The sequence below is a fragment of the Numida meleagris genome, chromosome 9, assembly GCF_002078875.1.
Source record: "Numida meleagris isolate 19003 breed g44 Domestic line chromosome 9, NumMel1.0, whole genome shotgun sequence".
NCBI lineage: Eukaryota > Metazoa > Chordata > Aves > Galliformes > Numididae > Numida > Numida meleagris.
The window spans coordinates 12,605,189-12,631,248 of NC_034417.1; the positions used below are offsets into that span (position 1 = coordinate 12,605,189).

Below are 26,060 nucleotides of genomic sequence, written 5' to 3' on the forward strand. Positions count from 1 at the left end.
GGGCAGCATTTAGAGATTGTTCCACAGTATAATTTTGCCAAATTGAGAACATTTTCATAGTAAACCACGCTGCTCACCAAGAACATCACAGGTCACTCAGTCTGTTCTAACACAGCTGCATGGGCAATATGAGAAGAGCACAGGTCTGCCTTTCTGAGGTCTCCTCACACCTCTCCAGTTTGGCATTTCAGAGAAAGGGCTCCTCCTGCAAAGAGGTTAATGCTTTCTCGAGAATTTCTAGTGATCTGTCATTGGGAAATTGGGACAAGCCGTCAGAAAACATGCTCCTTTGGAAAGCTGCTGGCTTGGGCTAAGCAGTAAGGTTTGGTTATATCAAATACAAGTTGTACTGTTGTGTTTTTTTTTCTTCTTCTTCAAGACTTGCCATCAGAAGGGTCAGTATCTCAGCAAAGCTGTAATAGAGATCCTAGAAGGAAATTCTGCAGCTAATCAAAGCTCTTGCATGTCTGGAGACAGATGATGCAAGTTTGTCCCTCAGACAACAGCAGAAAGGCTTTTTGTGTAGAGCCACCTAGTGGGACTGCTCCTTACTGGCATTAAAGTCACCTGGGTTAGGCAAGGCCATAGGGTGAGCAGGAGAGCCATGCCTTTTATCCACAGGGTACACAGGGCTGGAAAAGGTTGTTTGACACCAACAGGTCCAACCTGATAAATGCTGCCCTGGATTGCAGCGTTTGTCCACTGATTGACCAGCAAAACCAAGAGTGTTCAAAACAAGGTGTTGAAAATGCAGTCGTTCAGGATAATCCCAGAAGCCTTTTTGCTACAGTGTGGAAAGCTGGCAACTGCTTGGACTCATTGACAGCACTTATACCTGAGCTTCCCTAAGAGCTGAGAGAAGTCCGGGCTGCTTTAAGACACACTCCCGGCAATAAAAGGGGTACAGTTACAAGGCAGCCCCTCCTTGGGTCTGTGTTGCTCTGAGCCATTCTAAGTGTGGATAAAGCTCAGGAAGCCAAGATGAGCTGCTTGCTTTTTGCCTGGAATTAGGAACTCTGAAGGAAACACTGCTTGAGTCACTGTGGCTCTGGGACCTACCCAACCAACAGACCTGCCAGAAGAATAAGGGCACAGAGCAGGACTTGATGTGATGCTCTTCACAACAAGTGACTTACACACGCAGCACAAGACTAGGCCTTTTCTGATCTCCTTGGAAAAGGCTGTGAAGAATTTCAATAAACTCCAGACAGATACTATATTTCTAAAAAAAACCCCAACAACTTGGAAGCAATCCAGATGACTGAACTGTTTGGCAATTAATTCCTGAAGTTACTGCTCTGCTCTTTCGAGATGCAGTCGTATGGGCATTCTACCTCCAGCTACATTGCTGAAGAGTTCATAGACTTTAGGACATTGGGGCTGTATGGCAGAAAGTCACTTATTAAGCACACCCTCCTTCTATGACTTAATCCCTATGGCCAGAGGCAAATTTGAGGAGCAGAGCTGCAAGATGATCCACTGCTTATATACATTGCTATTTTAAGCCTTAGAATAGACTGTAGCGAGTTGTACGCTGCCCACAAAGGTCCTTTAAGTCAGCACACGCTTGCACAGCGTGCATTGCCAGAGCTGTCCCACTGCTTGGTGTCTGAGAAATCCTTCTCTAGAAAGCAAATCCCAAAGCTCTGATAGAGCTGTTACTGAAGTCTCTAGATACGCTGATGTCAAGGGAGAAGAAAAAGGGCAAGGCACCACGTGTCAAAGGGCTGTGGTCTAGGAACTTGTGACAGACCCAGGACAGATGACACACAAGTAGCTTGGCTAAATTCAGTACTGGAGATAATAGTTCTTAGTGTCTTCCCTTAATGCCCTGTCTTTGTAACCTGTATCTTCATTAACAAGAAGCTGCAAGTTCCTTGTATGCAGTATGAGCAGGTCCCAGCTGCTCACCTACAAGTTCCACATGTCTCCATACACCGACAAAGATGATGGTTGGACCAGCCTAACCACCAACAAAATAATAGTTCTACAACTTGCTACCTGATTGAGAGAGTCCTTGTTCAAGTGCTACTTACAGTGATGGGAAGAGAGGTCCATAGTACATGAGAATAAATGAAGAGCTCTGCTAATGCATTTTCTAATCTCACTCCGGAACCAAACAGAGCTCAGGACAGATTCATCATGCTGGAGGCTTCAACTGCACTACAAGGCTACACTGTAATGATCCAGAAGTACATGCTTTGACAACCTAATTTATTTTGACATGAGATGAAAAAGACAACTTCACCTCGAAGATGAAAAATTCATATTGCTTTTAGGGCTCACTGGGCAAGTGAAGACCATTTGCTGACATCACAAAACTAGTATTGCCTTATTTTGGGAGAGAAAAGCATTTCAGGCTAGGATTGGACAAAGTGTCATCCTGCTTGTGCTACCGGCACTAGATATCATCTGCCAGTCATTGTCAGGAGCAAAATTTAGCACTGGCTTCCCTTTTCTGAAGGTCTTTAGATAACATGAACTTTTTCTTCTCCTACTGCTTCCTTGACACCTCCAAATTACTGCTGGAAGTTTGACAACATGAGTCTTGCTTTCAAAGTAGCATCAAATTGGGTGGGATGGGGAGAACAGATTTTTACTGTTTCCATCTACAGCAAGGTTAGTGAGGCTCATGAACCCTTGCACAAACAAGCTACACCAAAGCTCTTCCTCCCCAAACAGGCTGTTGGTCAAACCACAAGTGGTTTGAATAGCTGTAGATGCAAGTGAAGAGTGCAAAAAACACGTCAGTAGAGCAGGACAGACCTATATTACTTCTCTAGTTCAAAGTTCCAAACATTTCACAGCACTTCTGAAACATGACGGTATGGGTTGCAGGGTAGAAAGAAAGAGTATTCCTTGAATCAAATTCTAAAGCAAAATCTCTACTTGATTCAACAAAGCTACAGCTCCTGCTGCATTAAGAATTGCCCAGATGCTTACTTCATTTTAGGAAAAGATTTATGATTGACTCGCCATCTGCAATAGTGGCCAGTTTGAAATAAAGGTGCATTTGGGGAAGTAATTTCTTCCTATCTCAGAAACAAGAAAACGCTATTTCAAAACCTGGTTTGTCAAGAATGATCTCCATTACAAGAAGGAAGGAGGAAAAGCTCTTCAAGAAAAACCTTCCCATAACCAAGCTCCACTTTCAGATGAACTGGCATGAGTTGGCAAAAATGCACTGTGTTCCCTAACCTCGACTCAGAAGCAAGCAATTCTCTCTCACTTCCACCTTTCAGGTTCTGGATCAGTCAACAGCTGAACTGTTCTTGCAACTCTGGGGTCCTGGGAAGAAAGACAGAACTTCAGCCACTTGGGCTGAAAGCCCCTGCTCACACTTGAGGCAGGCAGATATTTTGCTTGCCAAGGAAGTTTCATACATACTGCTTTTCCTTTCACAGTTATGTACATGTTGGGTCATATGATAGGCTCTTCACCTCAACAGCGGTATCGTTACCAAGGGAAGCTTCTGTTCCTCTAAAGCTGTCTGGAGTTGATATTCATCTCACAGCACAGTAAGGCTGGACTGAGGCAGGACATGAAGCATTTCAAAGATGGCACCTTGTGCCATAGGAAGAGCAGCTTTGCTTCCTCAGGGCAGGCAGCTGTGACCTTTGTAAGCTACAGATGTAGAATGTTATGAAAGCTGAAACATTTCTAAAGTTGTAACCCACTGGAGAGAAAAAATATATATACCCTACACACCTAAATTTATGCTGTAGGTTTTTGATGTGAACAAATGTTATTTATACTCTACTTCTGTTGAAGTGAGAATATATCTACGTCACATCCCATGAGAATTACAGGAACAGTTACTTGAGCAAAACTCTGAATTCCTCGTATGATCGATTTTACTGGTATACGCAGATGCAGCATGAATATGAGGATAACAACTCAGACAAGACATCCATCATCTAAGAATACCCTTGCTAACTCATGCCCTAAAGTTGCTCTTAAGGAACAGCCACAAACATGACCAAGTACTGCAGTAGCTTTACTTGGCCACATCTTTTCTCTGAGGAAAAAAAGGAAACCTGGATTTACTAACAAGGAGATAGCCACAGTTCATTGTAACAGGCCAAGGTGTTTGGCCTAAGGCAAACTGAAAGGAATTTCCTGATATGATAATGCACCTTTGCTACAATAGTTAATTATTGCTTTATTAAAATAAAAACCTACCTCTGCAACCTACTGAATGAAGTTCAGGGACAAGGCAGCCCACAAGGCTTGTTCCCCCATATCACCGCACTGAAGTCTTGCAGCTTGTTTCACTCAAACCATACGCTAAAGTGCCTGAAACACAAACCAAGGCTAAAGCAATAAAGTGCTAATTGATGCAGGAAGCGTGACGGGAAAAGAGCTTCACTGACACTGTGATAAAGAAGTCCCAAGGATGGATTAATGAGACAGAAATATTGACAGAACAAACAGGAAAAAAAAAAGATTTCGACCACAAATTTTCAGTCTCCAGATTGTCACGGGGCAACTTTCCTACCAGGGGATAAACTAGAGTCCTCAGTAACAGTCTTGGCACAGACCATAACAGCCACTTGAGGGAACAGCACAAGTGAGTATGCATCTTTCCTGCAAACAGCTATCACACTTCACTTTGCATGTGAAAACTAGAAGAGGATGTCTGGGTTTGCGAAAGGAATTCGAGTGAGGAGCCAGTAAAATCCTGCAGCATTTACACAGGTATGGAAGCAGTTAGACAAAGATACTGTTTCAGTTACACAGGGCTAGACCCATCAGGTTCCCATCAACTGTAAGGCAAGTCATGTGTCTGAAAACTGTTACATGCTTTGAAAGTTAAGGGCAAGAATTTTGGTACGATCTACCCTGATAGAAGGGGAGTAAATCTAAACAGATAAGTTCTCCCCCCACAGTTCAATCCCTAACAGAGTACCTACTACAAAATATTCTCAAAACATATTGAGCTCACAAAAAGGTCCTGTAGATTCTTAATCGCTGCCTTCCATTAGGAAGCCAGAGCCAGCTTTAAAAAGCCCTGTATCAAACAAGAAATCCATTTCTAAAAATATGACTACATTTAAAAAGAAGCAAATGTGACAAGGTGACTGGTCTGGTCTTGGTGTGAGTACACGTTTACATTGAAACACTAACTGGCATCATCAGTCTGCAGCTTTTCTCTTCCTGGAATCCCAGTATAAAGACAGCCCAACCCACAGATATCTGAAGCATGGAGAAGTTAAACATTTTTCAACTGACAGAATTGTGTATCTGCACCCCTAGGAAGTAAAACACTCCCAAGAAGTAAAACAATCCCTTGAGATGGTGCAAGGCTGGTACTCCACTTACAGTCAAGCATCTGTTTTTTAAGCCACAATTCCGTGGCATACAGTCTGGACCACTGTCTGATCCGTGCCTTGGTACAGGGTTTTTCTAGTACTGGGACAGAGAATAATCATAGGTTCCCTGCCATCTACACCTAACTAAATACTGCAGATCAAGCTTTTGATCAGCTGGTGAAGTGACTTTGACATCTGAAGCTTCTGCTATATCAAAGCAAGTTGTTTTCAACCCAATAACCCTGTAACAAGTCACAGTAAGCCATCTAATTCTTCAAGCAGAGCAGTAAATTACAAATCCGAGTGACTATATAACCAAAGATTGTCTGACCAGATATTAACCTCTGTTTTAACTCCAATTCAGAAGGAAACTTTGTGATCAAACCCCGGCCACAAGATATCAAAAGGAATGGAAACCTGAAGCAGCAGGTGAGGGAACAAAGAGTTCCCAAAGGGGGAGATATACTGAAGTGATCCAGAGTCTTTGGGTCGATTACTCCTGGCCAGATACCGCCTGCTCTGAGTCTGAGCAGTGAGACTTTGTCTTCTCCCACTGGCAGATGGCATTGGCGTACTGCACCACAAGCTTATCCATCCAGGTAAGAGGTTCTGGGAATAGTACAGACCCCTCGAAAAAGCCCAGATGGCCTCCATGAAGGGGCAGCACATGCATGACATTTTCTCGTTTCTCTGTAAGAAAAACAACAAAACATACAGGCCCGGAATGTTAGCATCTCGGAGCTGAGAACTAAACCACGTTAAGTTGTGATAATCAACTCAATTCTTGGCATAGGATCTGAAGCAACAGGAGCAATATTGTGAAGCAAGCAGAAACACTGACAAAGGCTGTGGCTGATCTGAAGTCAAAAGCATGTAAGCTTGCAACTTCACAGAACAAGACAGTCCACAGGAACTAATCCCAGCTGCCCAAGAAATGCTGCTGGCTAGGACCTTGTGGCAATACAGGTCCCATCCTTCCATCTTTAATTCACACACTGGAACTAGGACTGTTAGCATCATGTCAAGCTACGCTAAAGCTCTGGCATATTAGCCACCTTGTTCCGTGCACAGTGAGAAAATCCCTGTGCTCGGATCCATCTAGAAGCAGCTGCAGATTAATTCACCCATCATAGCTTTCAAAAAGGAAGAATGAATCCTGTTTTCTTCCCCGTGCACCCACTATTTGTGCAAAAAAACCCAGCAACCAGCTCCTTCTCCTGAGCTTCTAAAGATTATTTGCCTTTTTCTTGGCAGAAGATAGCTGACAGAACTTCTTTTGAACAGGAGATATCTTAGTTGATTATCAAAGAATGCATCTATGAATGTGCTCCCTTCATCAGCAGCTCCCCTTCTACTAAATCTCAGTGAGTAATGAAGACACGAGGAAGCATTTTTTTTTTCCACTCAAGAATGTAACCTGAATATAAAGTGCTGGCAATCAACATAAGCTGAAAGAGCAGAAGATGCCAGAAAGAAGGACTCAAGTTCTTCCTGCCTGTGGTTGGCCTTGTTAGTTCTAGCAACTGGTGCTTTAAAGAGGCTTAGTACACCTCCCACAGGATTACAAGTGTAAGAAGGCAAGTGAAGCTGCTTTGTAATAACAGATCATGAAGAGATAAGGGAGATGCAGGTACACAAATATGCACTCCTGGAGCAGACTGCTTCAACATACCTGAAAGAGCTCTTGGAATTGATAGAAGGCTCTCATGCACAAGAGGGTCATCAGCAGCATTAACCAGCAGAAGAGGAACATTGATCTATATCCGGAAACACAGCAGAAGAGAAAAAACAGTAAGGGGTATTTGAATTTCTATTAATTGTTAAAGCATCTTAGCTTGGCTCAGTTCAGACATCTTATTTCAGAGTTATCCTGTACCTGGAAAGCCATCAGGAAAACAAAATCAAAAATTCAGAGTGATGGCTTTTTACCTGTGGAGTACTCTGCAGCACTTGATTTTTTTTTTTTTCCAATGCAGTTGTATAAAAAGAGATAGAAGCGTAACAGAGCAGATACAGATTGAGTCACAGATTTTCCCCATTCTCAGAATTCAAATAACCACACCCTTTTTGCTCTGCACTGCTTTGCACACCAGGCAATACTGCCAGCTCTGTTATGGACACCTTGGTTAAAATCCAGGAAACTCCCTTGGAGTGTTTCCATCCACTGGTTCAGCAGATTAAGGAATGAATGAATACTCCAGTTTCATTTCTGCAGCACTTGCTAAGCATCTGCCTTCCAGATAGTGTCCTGGGCCTCTTCCAGAGTATCTAGTACATTTCTCCTTAAAACTGCATGCTCTATACCACCACCTGTTTCCCACCTTATGCCCCTATGCTCAGAGGGTTTCAACTGATTGCGTGGCTTTATCTTGATCACTTGGATGCTACTACCCAGAGTTATACGCTCTTAAGAGCTTAGAGCATTTAGAACCAGCATTAGGGGTAGTACGAACTGAAATCTCACTCCAGGATGCTGTATCTGATTACTTCTAAAAATCACAGCTAAGACAGCTGTGCATAGGTAACAGCAACAGAAACCAGCAAGTGTTTTCATCTCTGGTAGAAAAAAAGAAAGTAACAAGAGCAGCCTCAATTGCAAGAGCTTACCCTGTGCAAGTAATGCAGGCAGCTTTCCTCTTCATAGTATTCCTTCAGGGAACTGTAGCCATGGAACTTCCTGAAAAGGACAGTGTCACTGCCATCATCTGTTTCTAGTACACATGTGACTCCCATTTGCAAGTAAGGACATAGATGCAGAGACAGGAACAACGCTGGATTTTTATGGACAATGGCTTTTTTCTACCCACTGCTTCTGCAAAATTCACCTTTGGCAGCACCCATTTTAATGCTTTCTGTGCTTACTCAAACACTGCTGGCAGGATGTGTATTTCTTTTACACACAGCAAGTTATACACTTCACACAAGCTGAACTGCAGCAACCTATGAGGCATTTTGTTTTTAAACTTAACTTGCTTTCTTCCACATGTATGATTTACTTAATGATCTTATTTTCCTTCACCTGAAAGCCTTTTCAAATGTAGAGCTATTACAGCTTACAAACCTCAAACTTACTGGACCAAAGGGGTCTGCCTACAAGATTCACAGAATCCACAGCAGATACAGTTCTTTGCTGTATCCTTAGCCCTTCATCCTAAACCCATGATTCAGTGAGTCTCTATTCAAGCACCCTTTTTTTTTTCTCTTGGAGAGCAGGAGACAATGATGCAGCTGTAGGCAGAAAATACACAGGTCTCAGGGATGAGGGACAAGTAGGAAGATTTCCCCTAGGAATCACTTTTAGAAAGACAACAGTCAACAATGCCCCTAGTCCTCCAAAAGCCCTTAAAGCTGTAGAGCTGACTGTGTACAGCTTCAGCATTTTGTAAAGGTGTCAGTGCTTGATACAGAACATGTCATGGCATGAATTCAGATAGTGAACAAAGTGCTCTGTTGTTTTCAAGGATACAAGCAGCAACCGGCTACAGATTAATAAAGCAGAGAGCTTAATTCAGCTGTTAGTACGACAAGTTAAAAAGTTCATGTTATCTCAGCCAGCCCTACTGTTTATGGAGATGGTGGTAAAGGTTTGTTTCAAAATTCAAGATGGATTAAGAATGCTCATGAGCAGTTCTGAGCAGTTTTCCACATTCTGCATTATTTTTTTCTAGACCCCTTGGCAGGTCTGGCTTCTTCCTAGCGTATTCTAGGCTGCAGGTTCAGATGTTACTTATAAATAAATGCCTCCTGGGTGACTTTACAGAAGGTCTGACTTAAGAATAAAGGCTGTGGGCATTTCTGTGGTATGTTTTATTCAATGTAATGTCAAGGAAGCATTTCTGGGGGTGTCAGCATTGCATTTCAGCAGATTCCTACAGGCACACCAAGAAGTGTGCAAGAGCAACACTTGAAACAGGAGAAGCAGAGTCCCCTTTCATACCTCATAACATTGTCATCAATCTGCATAAGGGATGTTGCTGTATAGAGTTTGCTCAGATCAGCATCTGACAGGCTTTGTGGCTTCTTCACGTTATCTCCAAAAAGAACTTGCCTGAAAGAGGAATAACAAGAAAATCATCCAAACATCATAACAATGGCAGCAAAGCCATGACCTGCTCAAGGACCAATCTAACAAGAATAGAAGTGAGCTACATACGCATGAGGCTTTCTTGAGTGTAAGCACAGCTTATCCATCCACCTCCCATGACAATAAGGCATAACAAACTAACAGCCACTTCAGAGAAAAATGCTCTCCCCTTTTATACTGAAAAACTGCATTAAGGAGCCTGTATAAAGAATCTTCCTAGAACAGACAGCGCTAAGGGCATTTAGAACAGAGGCTTCATATGTTGTTAGGGGCAGGATCCTTTGGTTTCAAGCCCAAACCCGTGGGTGGCTCAGGCAAGAGCACTAGCAGTCCTGGGCATAGCATCTCCTTCACCATCTGGTCCTGAAGTCTCCCCCAGCACAGACGTTAGGTTAGCTCATCCAGCAGAAATTACTTGGGGGCATTACCTTAGCAGAAAGCTATTTACTATGGACACTTGTCATAATTAGTTATTACCCTCAGGAGAGGATATGTTTCTTCACCAGAACAAACCGCTCCCTTAACAAATAGAACAAAGGCTACAAGTTGGGAAGGTTTTTTTCCCCTTTTAGAGGCAGCTGCAGGGCAGAGCGGGGGGGAGACTAGGTTTGTCTTGGGAGAGCTGCCTTAGAGCACAAATGATTGTGGAAAAAAAGATTAAACTGATTCTCCTTCAAGCCAGCGCTGCCTTTATCTGGCTTATGAATCTATGCACATTTAATGGGGGCTTATATACCTTGACGTGTTAAATTTGGTCAAGTTGTATAAATATTTGTCAGTCTGGAGTGAATTATACGGATCATCCTACACATCAGTTGACCTAACTCCTTCTGCAAGTATTTCATACTGCACAGGAGTGTAAGCAATGAACCAAAAATTCGCAAGTGACACACACCTAACTGGAATGACTCCTACCAGCTACTCCCTTCCTTCTCCCTCAACTCAGTGATCCTCAAACATAACAGATGAGGTACTTACACATTCATTGCCTTAGAAGCGCTCAGATAATTTTTCATAGAGGGAACACCAATAATGAGCATGTCACCTGTTTAACAAACACAGTCTTTTCATACGTAAGAGCCACAGATCACAGCAGTAGCACAGGGATACTACAACTACATCTGCACTCCAGGGAGAGCAACACTAAGTATTCTGCTGGCTACATGCTCTTTGCTGAAGAACAGCTAGAAGCCAGATCTACAGACCGACTGTTTGCTTATCAAATAAGCAGCAGCCTCATGCAGCAGATCTTGCAGATTAATCCTACCTCTGGTAGGTGGCAGAAAGAACAAGAGGCTCCTTGAATAGGGGATTCTTTGGCTAGAAGTGAAACAGATGCTGAATACTCCACTTTGAAGTTTAATTACAGCGCTTTCCTGCGCTCATCTTGTTTATTCATTAAATCTCCTCAGAAGGAGAAAAATAAATCCCCAAACATCCCATGACAAAGCTTGCTTTCTTCTATCAGGATCATCAGTTTGTGTATTTTACAGTATATGAGATTGATGTGTGTTCCCTTTCTTTTTCTTGCTTCACTTACAAACCACTGAGCAAGGAATTTGTAATCTTTCAGGAGCCTGAATTTAAAGGGCTGAGAAGACAAATCCAATATAGCAATTGACCCAATCAGCACCATCTGCAGAAGTGACGTGCTACAGTACCTGTGAGAAAGGATGATCTTCTTCATGTTATCTGCCATGAGGAAGTTATAAAATCTTCTACATTGATCCCATTGCATGAAGGTTTCCTGTGCCCTAGAAATAAACATAGCGCGTAACAATCAAAGCTGTTAAAGGAGATCTGTAAAGATCAGAGTAATACACCGTAACATTTTAGGGCAGCCTACAGGCTACATAAACACATCTCCAGGCTTTACCTGCCACAGCTTAACCTTCTCCAGGAAATGACTTCCACTTTCATGAAGTTTAATGGTATCAGAAAACAGATCTGCAGTCTCATTTTGCACAATGCAATTAGCTGCTCTGATCAGAGCATTTAAGAGCCATCTGTCAAGATCTGCAACACTGACAAGAGGACTTCGGTATCCCTTTTTGTAAGTTGAATGCAATTTACCTAATGGAACTAATAAAAAAACCCTAAAACCTGTTGCTGAAAAAAAGTTGTTTATTTTGTATAGTAGCTTTGCAGAGAAAATAATTTGTGTAGATACTTCCAGCATTCACATTCACTGTCATTGTTTCAGCTTCATTGGCAGTAACTGTAGGAATAAATACCAGTTGCAGCTGCAAGAAGCACAGCTGAGGTCTTCACCTATTCTCAGAGCACAACTTCACGGCTTATCTGTTGTTAAAACACAATTAAAGTTGTCCAGACTTCTGTGAGCTCTGCCAGATACAGGGCACTCCCTTGCTATGCAGGGTCACGGGCGGGTTATAGCATTACTCTTAAAAGGTTTGCTGTTACTGAGGAAACACACTGCCATTTACTGAGCAACCTAAGAATGCTGGGAGTTTCAGCTACTGAAATACTCCCATTTAAACATTAACGTACCATGAGAACTGCAGTGGATTTATCATGAATTCCCAACACACAAGTTCCCCAGCAGAGCATAAGCAAGCTGTGTTTCCCTGCAGTAAGCCATGCTGGAGCACTGACCTGGCTATAGCCAGACTATACCTACCATGTTTATGCCCAGCCACACGGATAAGGACAGGAAAAGATTTTCCAAACAAACCTTTAGAGTCATTTCAAGACAACTGGAGTTAAAACTACATTTCCCCACAGCTACTGTGGCAGACAGTAGGACTGCTAATATGAAGGGTTGCAAGCACTGACAAAAATGTTTCCAGCATTTTGAGGACTGCACAGGTCTCAAAGGCAGGGACTCTCCCCACAGCCCGTAGCTATGGTGAAGGTGCATTCCACAAGATCAAGTAGTAGAATCAAGTCTGTGCAGGAAGAGATTAAGGAATACGAAGACATGTCCCTGCTTGGCCTCGGGGAACAAATTCCCCAAACTTTGTGTTAATTCATTAAACCAAGAGACCCATTTTCTGCTGGCAGAGCATTTTGTTGCTGCTACTTTACCAGGCCCATCTATGCAACACTTGCTTAACGCCCTGGAAAGGCTTTCGTGTTTCAAATATCTGCTTCATCTTGCTCATCATCACTTCTTCCCAATTTTTCTCCCTTTACTTCCTCAAGATATTTGGGGACAAAGGCTGTACAAGCTAAGAAAAAAACAACCACCCTGTAAGCTAACTGGTCACCTACCAGAGTAACCCACTTTCATGTAGCCCAGAGGGAAGAGACCAGTTATTTTCACCCATCAGAATAAGTCCAGGAAGGCTAAGGCTCACCCATTCCACCTGGAGATGCTCTGTACCTCTTCCTCCATCTGCAGGAGGGGTAGAAGGCCCACGCTATCCTGTCTCTTTCTTAGTGGATATTTACTGACCTTGCTTTCCTCTAGCTCTAATTAGCATTTAAAAGCAGCACTAGATATTGGGTAGGCAGACAGGAGATCTGAACAGCCTTCCTGCTGAGTGCACCGTAACACACAGCAGATGTTTTGTGACCGGAGATTGGCTAGTAGATGTTTACCCAGCAGGTGGAGTCAAGAGCTCAATAATCCACAAGAACCCACAGAGGACTTGCAATAAACTCAGGCAAGCAGCTGTTATTTTTCCATATGGATATCCAAGTGCAGTAGTATTAAACAGGTTGTCCTTACCCTGCTGTTCCACGAGCACATCATGACACAGTACTAAGAAATCAGCTGAGAGAATAGCATTACTCACAGCATTTTGGAGACCAGATATACAATGTTGCATAACTGCAGAAGATAAATCAAACAGGCCAAGGCCAGATGTGATCCTTGCAAACCCTGTTCGATGGCTGCAAAAACAGTTCCAGGAGCTGGCTTCAAAAGAATGCATCAAGAGAGTTCTTGCTACTTTTACCATACTGGGAGGCCAAATTCCATGGCAAGTCCCTCACAGTGCTGCCATAATTTCATCTTTATCTGTCCAAAGGACCTTGACACAAATGGCCTGGGGTATCAATAGCCTCCTTTGCTTTTCAAATATTCTCATGGCTCAGAGATGCAGTTAAGTTACTGTACAGTCTACAGCTACACATCAGTAGTTGTTTGTGTGTACAGACAGAACTGGAAGCATTAGTTTAGCCAATTGCACTGTTTTAATCTTCATTAGCTGTGCGTACATGGAAAGTTACTCCACACCAGTTGAGCTACCTGTTTCCAAGCAGCAGTGCTGTACACTTGTCCTCCACCAGTGAATACACGTGTTAACACTAGATGGAGCCCTTACAGCTCTTGTGAAAGGCTACAGCCTTGGCTTCCAAGAGAGGAACGACAGGTCAATGTGTGGGCAGGCCGCCCATAAGCCTTAGCCTCTCCACCTTCCAAATTTCAGGCCAATAGCATGACTGCAAGTGCCTCTCCATCCCCTCAGCATCCTACTGCACTGTCTACTTCAGTGACACACAAAAAGAGGGGAGCACGAACATACAGTTTCAGCCTTGAGTTTTTTCAGTGTCTGCAGACAAGAGCTTGACAGCTCTTATGAAACTCCATAGTGAAGCCAGAAGAGCTATTATGAACCAAGTGATACTTTCCAGAGTGATGAGAAAGCATAAACTATTGCTTTAAACCTGGCATCAGCTCAGAAGTTTGTCATGCTGCCCAGCCAGGACTGGATGAGGAATGCCTCCTCTTACCACACTGCAGCATTTCTGGTATGACAATGTTAGGCAACTCACATGTGCAGCGTGGAAGCAGCCAGTATTTATACCTGGTGAGGTACAGAAAGCTTGTTTGTATTGTTGACAAAGTCTATTTGTGCTGCCAAATCAACACAGTTGTGGCTGCTCCTTTGGCTCCTGCACTCTGCATTCATAAGGACTAAATAAACACAAGGGAAATAGTGCCCTCTTCCCCCCACCCTGCAGAAGAAACCAGGACAGAACTCCAGACTCACCTGAGTGCACTGTACCCCTGGCACACGCTGACGCAGCACAGGACCCTCTCCTGGTTGGCCTGGTTCTCTCCCAGGTACTTGCACACGATGTTTCCACCCAGGCTGAAGCCTACCACAACCAACTGGGTCTGAGGGTAGGTTTTCTTGATGTAATTCACCATGGCTCCAAACTCCCAGGTGCAACCTGAAGATAAGGACAGTGTCAAGAGGCATCTTCCAACAGCCCTAGACTTCCACTTCAAGCTCCAGTTGTATGCCTTCAGTTCAGCTTCTTACTCCTTCCAGTTTTTCAGTAACCTCAAGGTTTAAGGTCTCTGATTCACATGCTCACGCATCTGTCTTATGAGTCCTGTGGACCTTAGCTCATGTCTCATTTTGAACTGACTGCCAAATTAAGATGAATTTAAAAAAAAATCACGGGAACAGTTTATCTGACAATCCAAACTCTTCTCTTCTAAAGCAGCTTAAAAATAACAGCATATCATTGTCTTCCTGAGGCAATTTGCCACTTTTGAACAGAACTGAGGTATCTGGAAAGCAACCTGCTCATTGCTTTCAGCGAGACAGCCACAGATTCCTCAATCCATGTTGAAAACACACAGAGTTGGCTTGTCAGAGGACTCAATGGACTGCAGAGCCTAAGCAGGTGCACTCTGGAACTAGAGGGAATTGTTTTAGTAGTAGCAGCTGGACCTTTTTCAGCTACTCGAGGTAAAAATACTGCAGTTTCTTGCAAGAGGAATGGGTCTTCCCACATCAAGGGAAGAGGTAAGTACCTCTACACAGATGTGTGCTGCTCTCAGCTAACATTCACTTGCATCCCACAGGCTGCAACACTGCGGGATCTAACTTCTGCCAGCACTGTGGTCCTCAGATGGTTGGACAAATTAAGAGAATGGTATCAACTGACTATGTACTTTGTTAATCTTCCAGTTGGACTCAAGACTGCAAACAAAATTCCAGCTTTTAATTCATGTACAGAACCAGAATCTCAGCTCTGACCTGTGGGGTTGTTCCAGGAAGGTAAATCCTAAGAGTTTGGACTCTACATCGTGCCATCCAAACACTGCTCCAGCCTGCCCTCATCCCAAATGCAACACCCTTGCTAGACATCAGCCTCAGATTTCAGCTAGCAGATGCTGAGCAAAGTTTGTGTTTACTTCACTTTAAGAAAAAGCTTCTGGATGAGAGATTCATCAGGGCTTGGGCACTTCCTTGCGAACGTTCTTAACGAGCAATTTTCCACAAGACAAATGCTGCACTCCTCTAGCTTCCTCTGGAAGAAGCTAGCAGTCAAAACACTGTGGCATTTGACTGCTGCGATTCAAAAGCAGCTAGCAACCATTTCAGAAACTTGAAGCTGAAATAGTAACAGCTCAAGCCTGATGTAAAGGCTCGAGCAAATCAAGTTTATGCTACTTGTTCCTCAAAAATACATCAGGAATCCAGCAAAAGCTGAAAGGACAAGGGGTATTTGGATTAGAGACAGAGTAAAGTTTGCTCAGGGTCTTGCTGGCACTACACTTGGCAGAGTCACTTCTTAGTGATTTACTGTCTTGCTCAAAGGAAGTGCTAGGCATTCCTTGCCCTTCCCAAGGCTTTAAAAGATTTAGAAAGGCATGTCTCTAGAGCTACATTGCAGAACATCTCCTTAAGGTCTAAAGGAAAACTACACAAAGTGAAGAGAGTCAACAATCAGCTCCAGCAAACTCTGGGGAAATTGAGACTAGGGTTCAGAAATCTAGACCAGCATTTGACACTAGACAGAAAAGTTACATCACCATCTTATTCCAGGCAGAAGTGCAGCAGATCTATACCCTGGCAGTTGTGTTAATCTCCCCTCCTCCCCTCACCCTTTTTAACCATTTCAGCTAATTATTCAAAAATTCAGGCTATGGCATTATAATTAGGTATCAAGCTAGCATGATACTGCCAGGGATTTCAGAGAACAGTCAGTAAATTTTGGAAATGTACTCTGTCCTAGGAAGGTACTATTTTTGGAAGGAAGCTCTCAACTTTTATCAAAAAAGCAAACACTTCAATGAGGTCAGGCTTGATTCTCAAGGCATGGTAGACTCAAAGCAACTACCAGCCTAGGACCTCATAACAAATCAAGGCTATTGGTATTCCTGAAATGTTTTCCTACTCAGGAGTGGATTAAATAGCTATGAAACAAGCAACAAGGCATTAATGCCCATCTGCCTGCTAGATTCAGAGTTCCAAAGCACAAGATATCTTTAATAAATAAAGGAACGTAACACCAGTCTACTAATCTCACAATTGAGTCCTGCCATAAGGCACCCAAAGTTGTTTGCAGTACAGAGAGCGTGAGGGCTCAACATAACTCAGGAACAAGCAGATCAGGTCTCGGGCAAGAAGACCACATTCTGCCAAGGTCATGTTACATGCTGCAGGGCAGTTAAGAATAGCTGGAGTCACACTCTTAGGCAACCTCAAAATACTTCATTCCTTCTAATTTCTTGGGTAAGAAAGATTTCCTTATATTCAAAGTGAAAGTCCAAAATCATGGTAGCTAAGCACTGCCACTTCTGTAGCTTTACTGTCATGCTGCAGAACTGTTGCATTCCTTGATATTTGTGTTACATTCAAGGACTAATATGACCACGTCCTTCCTAGGATGGAAATACACTTTCTGGATAGGCTGGTACACAGTCCTCTCATTAGATTTTTCAAAGCCTCAGAAGTAACTTTTATCCTTCAAGCCATGTTTGTTCATATTCCACTAAACTAGCATTTAAACATCTCTCAAATCATTTCAGCAGGCTCTTAGTAGCCACGAGTGCTTTTTAGAAAAACTTTTCTTTCAAAAAATTGCCTCTTTGATTAGGAGTACATGTTTAAGAACTAGGATAAGAAAGAAGGAAAAGTGAATCCCAGTTCTTGTGTCCCTTCTTCCTCACAAATTAGATTTATTTCCTAAGAAACCGTACAAAATGGTCAACTATGGTAGCTGTGTTATGCTAAAAGAACCTGATTAAGACTTAGAAATACCACAAGCTTGAAAGTCACCAGCTGCCAGAAAGTACTTACCATACGTGAACATTCGTGGAGAAGTGAGCTCAATATTTGGTAAGGCCCCCAGGTGATTCAGGACAGCACATCTGTACCCATTTTTCTGCGCGTAGTCAACAAAAGTGCGGATATACTGCTTTTCACTGTGGTTAGCAATCCCAGGGCAGATTACCATTGTGACATCCTCTGTGCACAGAAAGTGAGAAAAAGAGAAAAGTTAAGTAAATGTCACTTCATGCAAATTAAGAGGTTCAGAAGCTTTCCATTTCACATCCATGGGAAACCACGTACCAGAAGAAAGCTAAAAATCCTACTATTCTGCCAAAAGGCCTGGTATGGGACAGAAGAGTAGCAGCCCTAATGCTAAAGATGCAGAAACAGTAATTCATGTTATAAGAGATGAACAGTTTTCTAACACTGGGGAAGGCTGCACAAAGAGTTCTACAGAAACTTCCTGGAGACTGAGAAAAAACCTTCCCTTTGAAGAAAGGTGTTTTTGATATCACACATGTTCTGCCTTCTCACAGCCTGTTGCAACTGTTCAGTGCATGGAAGCTCTGGAGCCTGCTGCCTGTCCATGCTTCCAGAGTTCAGTGCAACTCCAGCACTCAAAGCGAAGCTCTGCTAGGCACAGAAATTCCGACTGACTGACATCAGCCATCCTCTGCTTCACGATTAAATGATAATGGTAACTGATCTGCCAACACTGTTCATCAGTTTAACAAGATATCATTTTATCAGCTAAGAAAGTAATTACTGTAATTCAAGTGAGCACAGTAAATTATGTTCAGGATTAGCATATGCACTTCCAATTAGTTATCATACTCTGCACTGTTGTACAAAGCTCTAACTTGTAGTTCTATCCACTGTGAATTTTGGCATCATTAGGAATGCACTGTTGAGATTCTCTTCAATGATAACAGAATTTGTTACAGTGTAGTATTATATCACAAAGACCTCAACTCTGACCACGTTAAGAACTTGACCTGAAGGCAAAATGGGAATCGTAGGCTTACAATAAAATTAGCTGCTGCAGAAGTTAGTTTGTACTACTGAAGTCGAGTCACGGTAATTCAATTTTAAGTGTTGCTCTTACCACCAGTAATAGTGAGTTTCAAATCTGACATTCACTCTGAATATACATGCATAATGCAGAGGATAATCACCAGGATTCTCTACTTTTTCCACAGAATTCTCTTAAGACTCCTTCATACCCTATGCAGTTTGTTCTCATACAGATCCTGAAACACCTACTGTCAACAAAAACTACCCAGAATCTGTTTGCAAGGGGGAGATAAAAGCCTAATTCCTTTTCCATACACACCAAGCTATGAAGAATGCCATGCTGCTATTCTCTGTTCTGTGATCCTATAGTCTTGGCAGGTAAAGGGCACTCTGAACACAAAAGTTACCACCAGCTCTTTGCCAGCGTAACACTTGAGAGAGAGGCTGGGGAGCATTTATTCTGCTCCTTAACCCCCAGTCCTTGTCACACAAAGTCAATTTAGTCTAGTGGGTTCTCCCCTGCTGTGTGAGATATAGGTACACAGCAAGATGGTCTCATCTTCCACACATTGGCTAGTACTGTGCAGCAGCCCCTTCCCATCACCAAAATTAACACCTAATCTGAGAATCAAGCAGCAGTGCTCTCATCTGCTCCCCCCCCAGCTCCCCGAGCAGAGAATTGAGGTTAGCAGCTAAATGCAGGCAGCAGCTGCGTGACTGACCTCCAATGCAGTGCTCAGACTGCGGCTCAAAGAGATCAAAGGTTGCTGTTGCTCCATCTGGCATCGTGAGGTACTTGCGATGTCCGTACGGATGCGGTGATCTCACTCTCCCCATTTTTCCATAAAGGGCAGTCTGGATATGCCCACTCTTTCCCCAGATCAAGGGTGGAATGTACCTGAAAGAGGCAGTAATTTAATTGCATATCCTGCTGTGCTAACGAGCCTTTCAGAACAGACAAACAAGCCCATAACAAAACTCCCCCTCAGTACCAAATATAGTAACAAATTTGTTTTTGCTATGGCTGAACTGGCAGCACTGATCTTTGCAGCCTTACCAGAGTAATGAGACTGATAGGCTTCTAATGCTGAGCAATCAGCACTGGTAGAAGAGGCCAAAAACCCACACATTCCTCCACATGGAAACATCACACGCACGAATGCTTCTCGCAGACTACACAGCGGCCTGGCGGCCTTGGGAGGCTGGAACAGCATGTTGCCAGCCAACCAAACTGACCTTCAAAACTTGTCAAGTGTTGTAAATCTACTTTAATTGAAACACTGAGGCCTGCTGGGTTGAGCCACACAGACTTGTGAAAGCACTTGAACACTTAAAGCCCGTGACAGAAACACAGGATTCATAGCAAGGTCCAGAAGACTAAAACCACAAGACTCGGCGCTGGTTGCGACAATTTTGCACTGAAATGCTTTTCTCAGTTGGGTAAGGAGCAAGGTACAAGGAAATTCTGCCTCAAGTACGGTTTGGTAATAAAGCAGGAACAGTTTCAAAAGGATCTGTAAGAGAATTGGCTAACCAAAGTGCCCTGGATGATAAATCTCTCTTTCAACAGAAGAGGGGCACTCTACCAACTGTGTTTATCAAGGACACATTAAAGCTCCGTGACAAAGCAGAACGCCTTTTACCTTCTGACTTAGTGGCCTTCAAAAAGACATGGGGCTGCTAAACACCTATTAGCTGGAAGGGGTTAAAAGGGTAAAATCTGTTCTGCCACAAGCAGAGCTGCCAGTGGTTTAAGCAGAGGTACTGCTAACCAAGTGGTGGTGGTGCGGTCACCTGCCCACTCTGCAAAGGAGAGACCGAGCAAAAGCCTTGAAAAAGGGAGTTACATCAGCTCTTGACAGGAAAGCATGAATGATTCATTATTTAGGAGAACAGCAGCCCCAGGGAGCACGCTTCCAATTAAGGAGCTATGGTCTCTGCTGCACAGAGCAGGGGATCCAGAACAAGCATGAGAGCTGCCTGCACCACTGCGGATACCAAGAGATCAGCAACTCCTTTCCCCTTTTAAGTGCAGGCTTCCTGCATGTACTCCCTCCTACTGCTTGAGATCATATGAAACAACGATCCTGTTCTTTCGTGCTTTTCCTTGCTCTCATAAAACTAGGAAGCTTTTAGGCTCATCCGATTTACTGCTTAAGCCCATAACCCATTAGAGTGTGACTGGACGGAAGCCTTGCTTTATGCTCTGGCACTACTCACAGTTGGACCTGCTTTCCCATGGCAGCTCCTACGTGCCATATCTGCAATCCTCTGCCCCTCTTACGTACTCCTTAAATAAAAACCCAACACTTCGTATAAAAGCTCTCAAGGCTTGTTTAGCAAGACAAGAGTTGCAGTCCTAGCAGAAGGATACTCATTCTGTCCCATCATCCGTAAGGGAGATTGTTCATAGCCAAAGTAACACAGTATGGCTCATTGCACAATTTCATTTTTTGCAAGTGCAATTCCAAAATAGACCCAAAACAGATTTCCGTGGAAGTAGATACTACTTCAAAAAGTAAAAAAAGCTACGAGAGCTACTCACCGATGCCTATAACCTTGTAAATTGCTCCCCCCTCCACTGGATTCTATCACTCACCTATAAAGCTTTGCAAATAATCTACATGAGAGCAGCAGCACTATCCATCTTTATCAGCCCAGCATACCCATACTGGGAGTACACACTGCAGCTGAGTGCTTGCCAGGAACAGCCTGTAGTGCAGATTCCCAGCAACAAAGGGGACTGTACAAGCTCATTCTCCTTAACAGTTGGTAGAGATGGAGAAAAATCAGTGGATTGCCTCATGATTCAAAGTAGTCATGAGCAGGGACAGTGCGATGGGACAGTCAATGTAAACCAGGCTGGACAAGAAGGGCTACAGATGGCTCTGCCCAAGGCATACACTGCTCATTGCAGAGGGTTCAGACCAGATTCCGCAGCCATTATGAAAGATGGAGGAGACACTGCTCTTCCAGTGCAACAGGAATCAGCTACCCTCAGTCATTCACTTCACAAGCAGTTCAGGAGCTGTACCCCATACTACATGGTGCTTGACTGGCTTCCTCCTTAAGAAGATCTTAGAGAACACATTTTGCTGGCAGCATTTTTTTTTTTGTGGATGAGAGAGGACAGCTGTCAAATACAGCCCATAATAAGATTCTGCAGCTCTTCCAGAAAACACTCAGACATCAGCGTTGTTTCATGGGTCACATCCTAGGACGTGCACGTGCATTGGAAAGCTTTGGTGACTTTCTACACAGCTGCTAGAAAGGAAATTAGGAGTCTTCAAGACATCACCGTGACTGCTGGAATTTAAATCCAGACAAATGGCTTCAAAAGCACTGGTTATCAACAGCGTGCTACCTACCACAGCCTGCTTCCTCAGGTCACAGCTGGTGGCTTCAGGGGGAAAAAAAATAAGGCTGCCTTCAAATAACCTGACTAGAAGATTTCTGACGCATTAATCTTCAGTAAGTCAATCCTTGATGCCCTTTTTTACACAGGCAAACAGCATATACAGCTTCACCAATGTCCACTCTCCAGAGAACAACGGAAAATAAGGCAGGAATATCACTGACTCCACCTATAATGATGAACAGAGGATGCCTACAGGTTTCACATTTCCATCTGTATGCTAAAACAGCATGAAGCCCTATGGAAAGGGTGCATTCGCTGCTTGGTGCCTTTGGAGCACACACATTAGGGTTTCTGAGTATCCTATGGACAAGGAAGAAAAATGCTCAGCTTATCTTGTACATTAAATCCCGTCAGTTGTTTCAGTGTCACACTGCCTGCAGCAAAGACATGCGAGTATTAGTCACTGCACACGTAACTACACTCTTCTAGATGAATATTCAAAGGCAAAATCCAGCATGAGTAACGTGCATAGGACAGCGCTCTAATGCAGAGATTTCTTACTTCCACTTAGTCTTACTTAAGAACGTTAAGTAAGTTTATGCTGATTCCATTTAAGAAAAAGTAGTTAAAACAGAAATATATGCAAGTGTTGGGGCAACAGCTTGTTATGTCACCTGCCTTTTCTTTTATTCTTGCACAATGACTTTTAAGCTACAGACTTACAGCAAGATAGCTAATCCAAAAGTCCCTTTAGGAGGGCTCCAGGAGACTGAACACCACAAGACTTCAGTGGGGAGGGGGAAAGAATTTGCCCAGATTGCACAAATCCTGCGTAGCTAGTGAAAACCAAACCAGGTTAAAGCTCACCTTAACAGATTGCTGCAAAAGCTGACAGCTACTACGATGATTGAAAACATTAGACTTACTACCAAGACAAACAAGCTGTTAATGTAACTTACTAAAGAACCTGTGAAGTCTTGACAGTGGCAGAGGGATGTCTGTATCAGTGTGTTCCTGTAGAAGCTGCCCTTAGCTGATGGACAAGTTGGAGTTGGCAAGGCATCCTTAAGATCTGTAGCAGCATCAGGCATATCATCTGTCTGAGACTATTTTTGTTGACCATCTATTTTGGCAGTAGATAAATCTGCTTTTTCCAGTCTCTATGTGAGTGGCTTTCTGTCTGCATTTTTCAATGAAAGCAAGTCTATAGGAATTTCTAGAACCAAGTACTGAGCCCTACAGTGCAAGACTGCATAGGACTGAAGGACAAGACATGTCTTTTATCCAGGGTTTATGCAGATTTTCAGCTTGCTTTTCTAAAACCATACACAGAAGAGAATATAGAAAAAACTCTTCAATCACAGGAGTGCAATACCACATTGGCAAGAAAGAAAACACTAGTCAGGAATTATTCAAGCAACTCTACCCTTTGAAAGTACAGGTTAGATAAGCTAAAGTTTATTTCAGTCATATTATATGAAAACCAGTTCCATATTCAGTCCAGCTGAAACCACTTAACTATCTACTGCTGATAGCTACATCTAGCACAGACTGCTTTGCAACGAGGCCAACATTCCTCATAGCAAACAGCTGAAAAAAAGATGCTCCTCTGAAACAATCACCCTGCAGGCAGAAGAGTATGTGCTATTTTTCTTATGACTTACCTTAAGCAAACAAGCTCAACAGCAGGTGACACATGGAAACTTGAGCTGACTTGATACCATGCTGACTGAACTCTTAAAGGCAAGTGACTCAAGGAGCATCCAAGCCTGGTCCTTTAGATTTTAATGCAAATGCTATCATAACTGCTAAATTTAACCATGTATTTCAAACAAGGGCCTCTCACTCAAAAGTAGGTGGCTCCCCTCAGTCATTGATAATTAGTAGTAAAAGTATTCAAGGACATGACAAACTTCCTCAGCTTCTCTCTAATGCCTGCTATAAACCAAAGTGGCTTTGGTAAAACACTGTACTTGCAGGGATTATCCCAGGATAGTGAGTTTCACTGTATGATTCACTATGCATTCCCCAGTGTGCTGTGTTCCAGCTAAGCTGCTCACAGACACGAGGATCCAGGCACAGGCTCTGTGTCCACATGCAGCTGATCTGAGTGATCTTCCCATTTTGGCTTGGTGAGCTGCAACAAGTATCAGGTACTCTGAGAAAAGACAAGTTTTTAAGGCAGTTTATTAAGGTTCGCAATAGCTATGAATTTTTGGAACGGGAGTTCAGTAGTTGGATTCTGTAGCAGAATGTAGACAGGAAAACAGGTCTGGGGTAGCCAGTTACTGATTTTAGCAAACTCTGTGTTCATCATGTCACACGCCTTAACCGGCCAAATGAATTCAGACCCAGTTACATAAATGTGCTTCACAAATGCAAGCGTTTTAGCTCCAAGTGCTTCATTTTAGCAGTAAAATCCATCCCCACATCCTGATAGGTGATAGTCCACAGCAGTCTCTGAGAGCAAGAGAAAACCTAGGTGTTTCAAAAACCTCCTCCTAGCATTTTAAGATTAAAAACAATTCCAATATGTGCATGTAGATTAAATTTTACTAGCTGTCAGAGAGCAGATTACGATTTTAGAGCACGTACGTTTCCCAGCATACAGGAATTTAGGGAAGCAGCTGCATAGGCAACTCAAAGCACAAAAACGGTGCTATTTTTATTAGCAAGCATCAGCATTCAGATCCTCAAAGAACTGAAGCAGAAGTTCAGCAACAAGCTTATTTCTGGAGTATGATTTCATTTCAACCGAGGAGATTAACACTTTAAACATTAACTCTTGCATCAGCTTTGATGTACTACAGTAGTACAGTGGATACCAACAGCAAGAAAGTCTGCAATTTGTGCACATCAGGGCACAGCCTGAGAACTGCCTCCTGCATTACAACATGGATTTGGTTATGTTTTTTTTTTTTTTAGCCCTTTGCAGACCTGTCTAGAAGAATTTAAAGGATGCTTTACAAACCAAGCCTTGCTTGAACCTTGTCTCCGATGCTAGGGAAAGCAATTAAATTACAATCAAGAAATCTCATTGAGAAGTCAGCAGGGTTCAGTCCTCTCCCTCAATACGTAGAAAGCAGCTTTTTCTGGACCAGCTCAGCTAGATTGTTCAGTGTGATGGAATATACAGCAAATACCTACCAGCCTGATTTACAACAGTTTAGGGAGCTTCCATGTCCCCATAGCCTCTAAAAACGAAATCAACAGAAGTGGAGTAGAACTGTTTGCATTCTACAGAAACTGTATAAAGCCAGAACTTCCTAAAAGTGCAGCTGTCCTCCTTGGTTAAGCTACCTCCTCCCCAGTTTAGAGAGCTTTTATTTAGGAAAGTGCACAACACATTCCTCCTCGGCCTTCAGCGACTACAAGAAGTGCTTCAGTCAAAACAGTGAATGAGTATTACAGCACATCGTCCTTGCTGATGAGAGCTGCAGAGTGCCAGATTGCTTCCACAGAACACACAGCAAGGACTTGGTCCCCACCCCTTGGCTGCTTTCCTCCCTAAGGTCAATGCTTCAACTTACCTACAGGGAGCTGCTGCTCTTTGCCTCCCAGCACGTTCACCTACAAAAGCTCCAGGAGGAACACTGTTCTCAGTTTATTATTCTCCTGGAAGTGCTTCACCCAGGGTAGAGCGCTAAGGAGCTGACAGGAATCAAATACAGTTGGCTACAGGATGGAGGAACAGAGCATGAAGTTCAAAGCCAGCTTTTCTAACTGCTTCTCTCCTTGCATCTACAGAAGAGCAAGGACAGTCCAAAAGAATATTCTGGTATCAAGTTGCCTGCTTATCTAGTACAGATTACTGTGCAAAGAATGGACAAGAAAAGCCTGCCCTGGATCTTTAACAGCATTTACTAACAGGCCTGATAGTCCTTTGCTCCAGTCTCTGAGGAGCTTGTCTGTATTAAGGATGCGTGCAGGAAGCAATTATTTTCCATAAGGATGACACTTGTGCCATGACTCTACAGAAATGGAGATACACGAGCACATTTGACAGAAGAATTAGGAGCAGCAAAAAACCATCTATCCCAGCACAGAAAACACAGGCCAAGTTTGTCTTCACGAGTCAAAGGAGCCCATGCTACGTTGCTACAGGACTAAGAGATGGCAGACTTTCTGTGATGATTTGAAAGGCAGGTAGAGGAGACAGGCAGTGGACAGGCCTGAATGCTTGAGGGTACCAATAACTGAACCGATATCAAAGAGGTTTTCAAGCAAAAAGCAGAAGAAAAATGTCTGATTATGCTACTTCACTTGGTCAAAATACAGAGCTGGGCAGGGGTTGAGGAAGGAAAATA

The 26,060-nt window shown here is 43.2% G+C and overlaps 1 protein-coding gene across 3 annotated transcripts in view; it reads right to left on the reverse strand.

The window, feature by feature from the left end:
• Nucleotides 299-26,060, reverse strand: part of ABHD2 (abhydrolase domain containing 2) — a 39,234-nt gene continuing 13,472 nt past the window's right edge. For all 3 annotated transcript variants that reach the window (XM_021407375.1, XM_021407376.1, XM_021407377.1), the window contains 8 exons: nt 19,118-19,293; nt 17,409-17,576; nt 14,358-14,541; nt 11,058-11,150; nt 9,250-9,360; nt 7,920-7,989; nt 6,985-7,069; nt 299-6,002 (listed from right to left, as the gene is read on the reverse strand). In XM_021407375.1, coding sequence (XP_021263050.1) covers nt 5,806-6,002; nt 6,985-7,069; nt 7,920-7,989; nt 9,250-9,360; nt 11,058-11,150; nt 14,358-14,541; nt 17,409-17,576; nt 19,118-19,293 — 1,084 coding nt within the window. In that variant the 3' untranslated portion in view covers nt 299-5,805. The remainder of the gene's footprint in view (nt 6,003-6,984; nt 7,070-7,919; nt 7,990-9,249; nt 9,361-11,057; nt 11,151-14,357; nt 14,542-17,408; nt 17,577-19,117; nt 19,294-26,060) is intronic.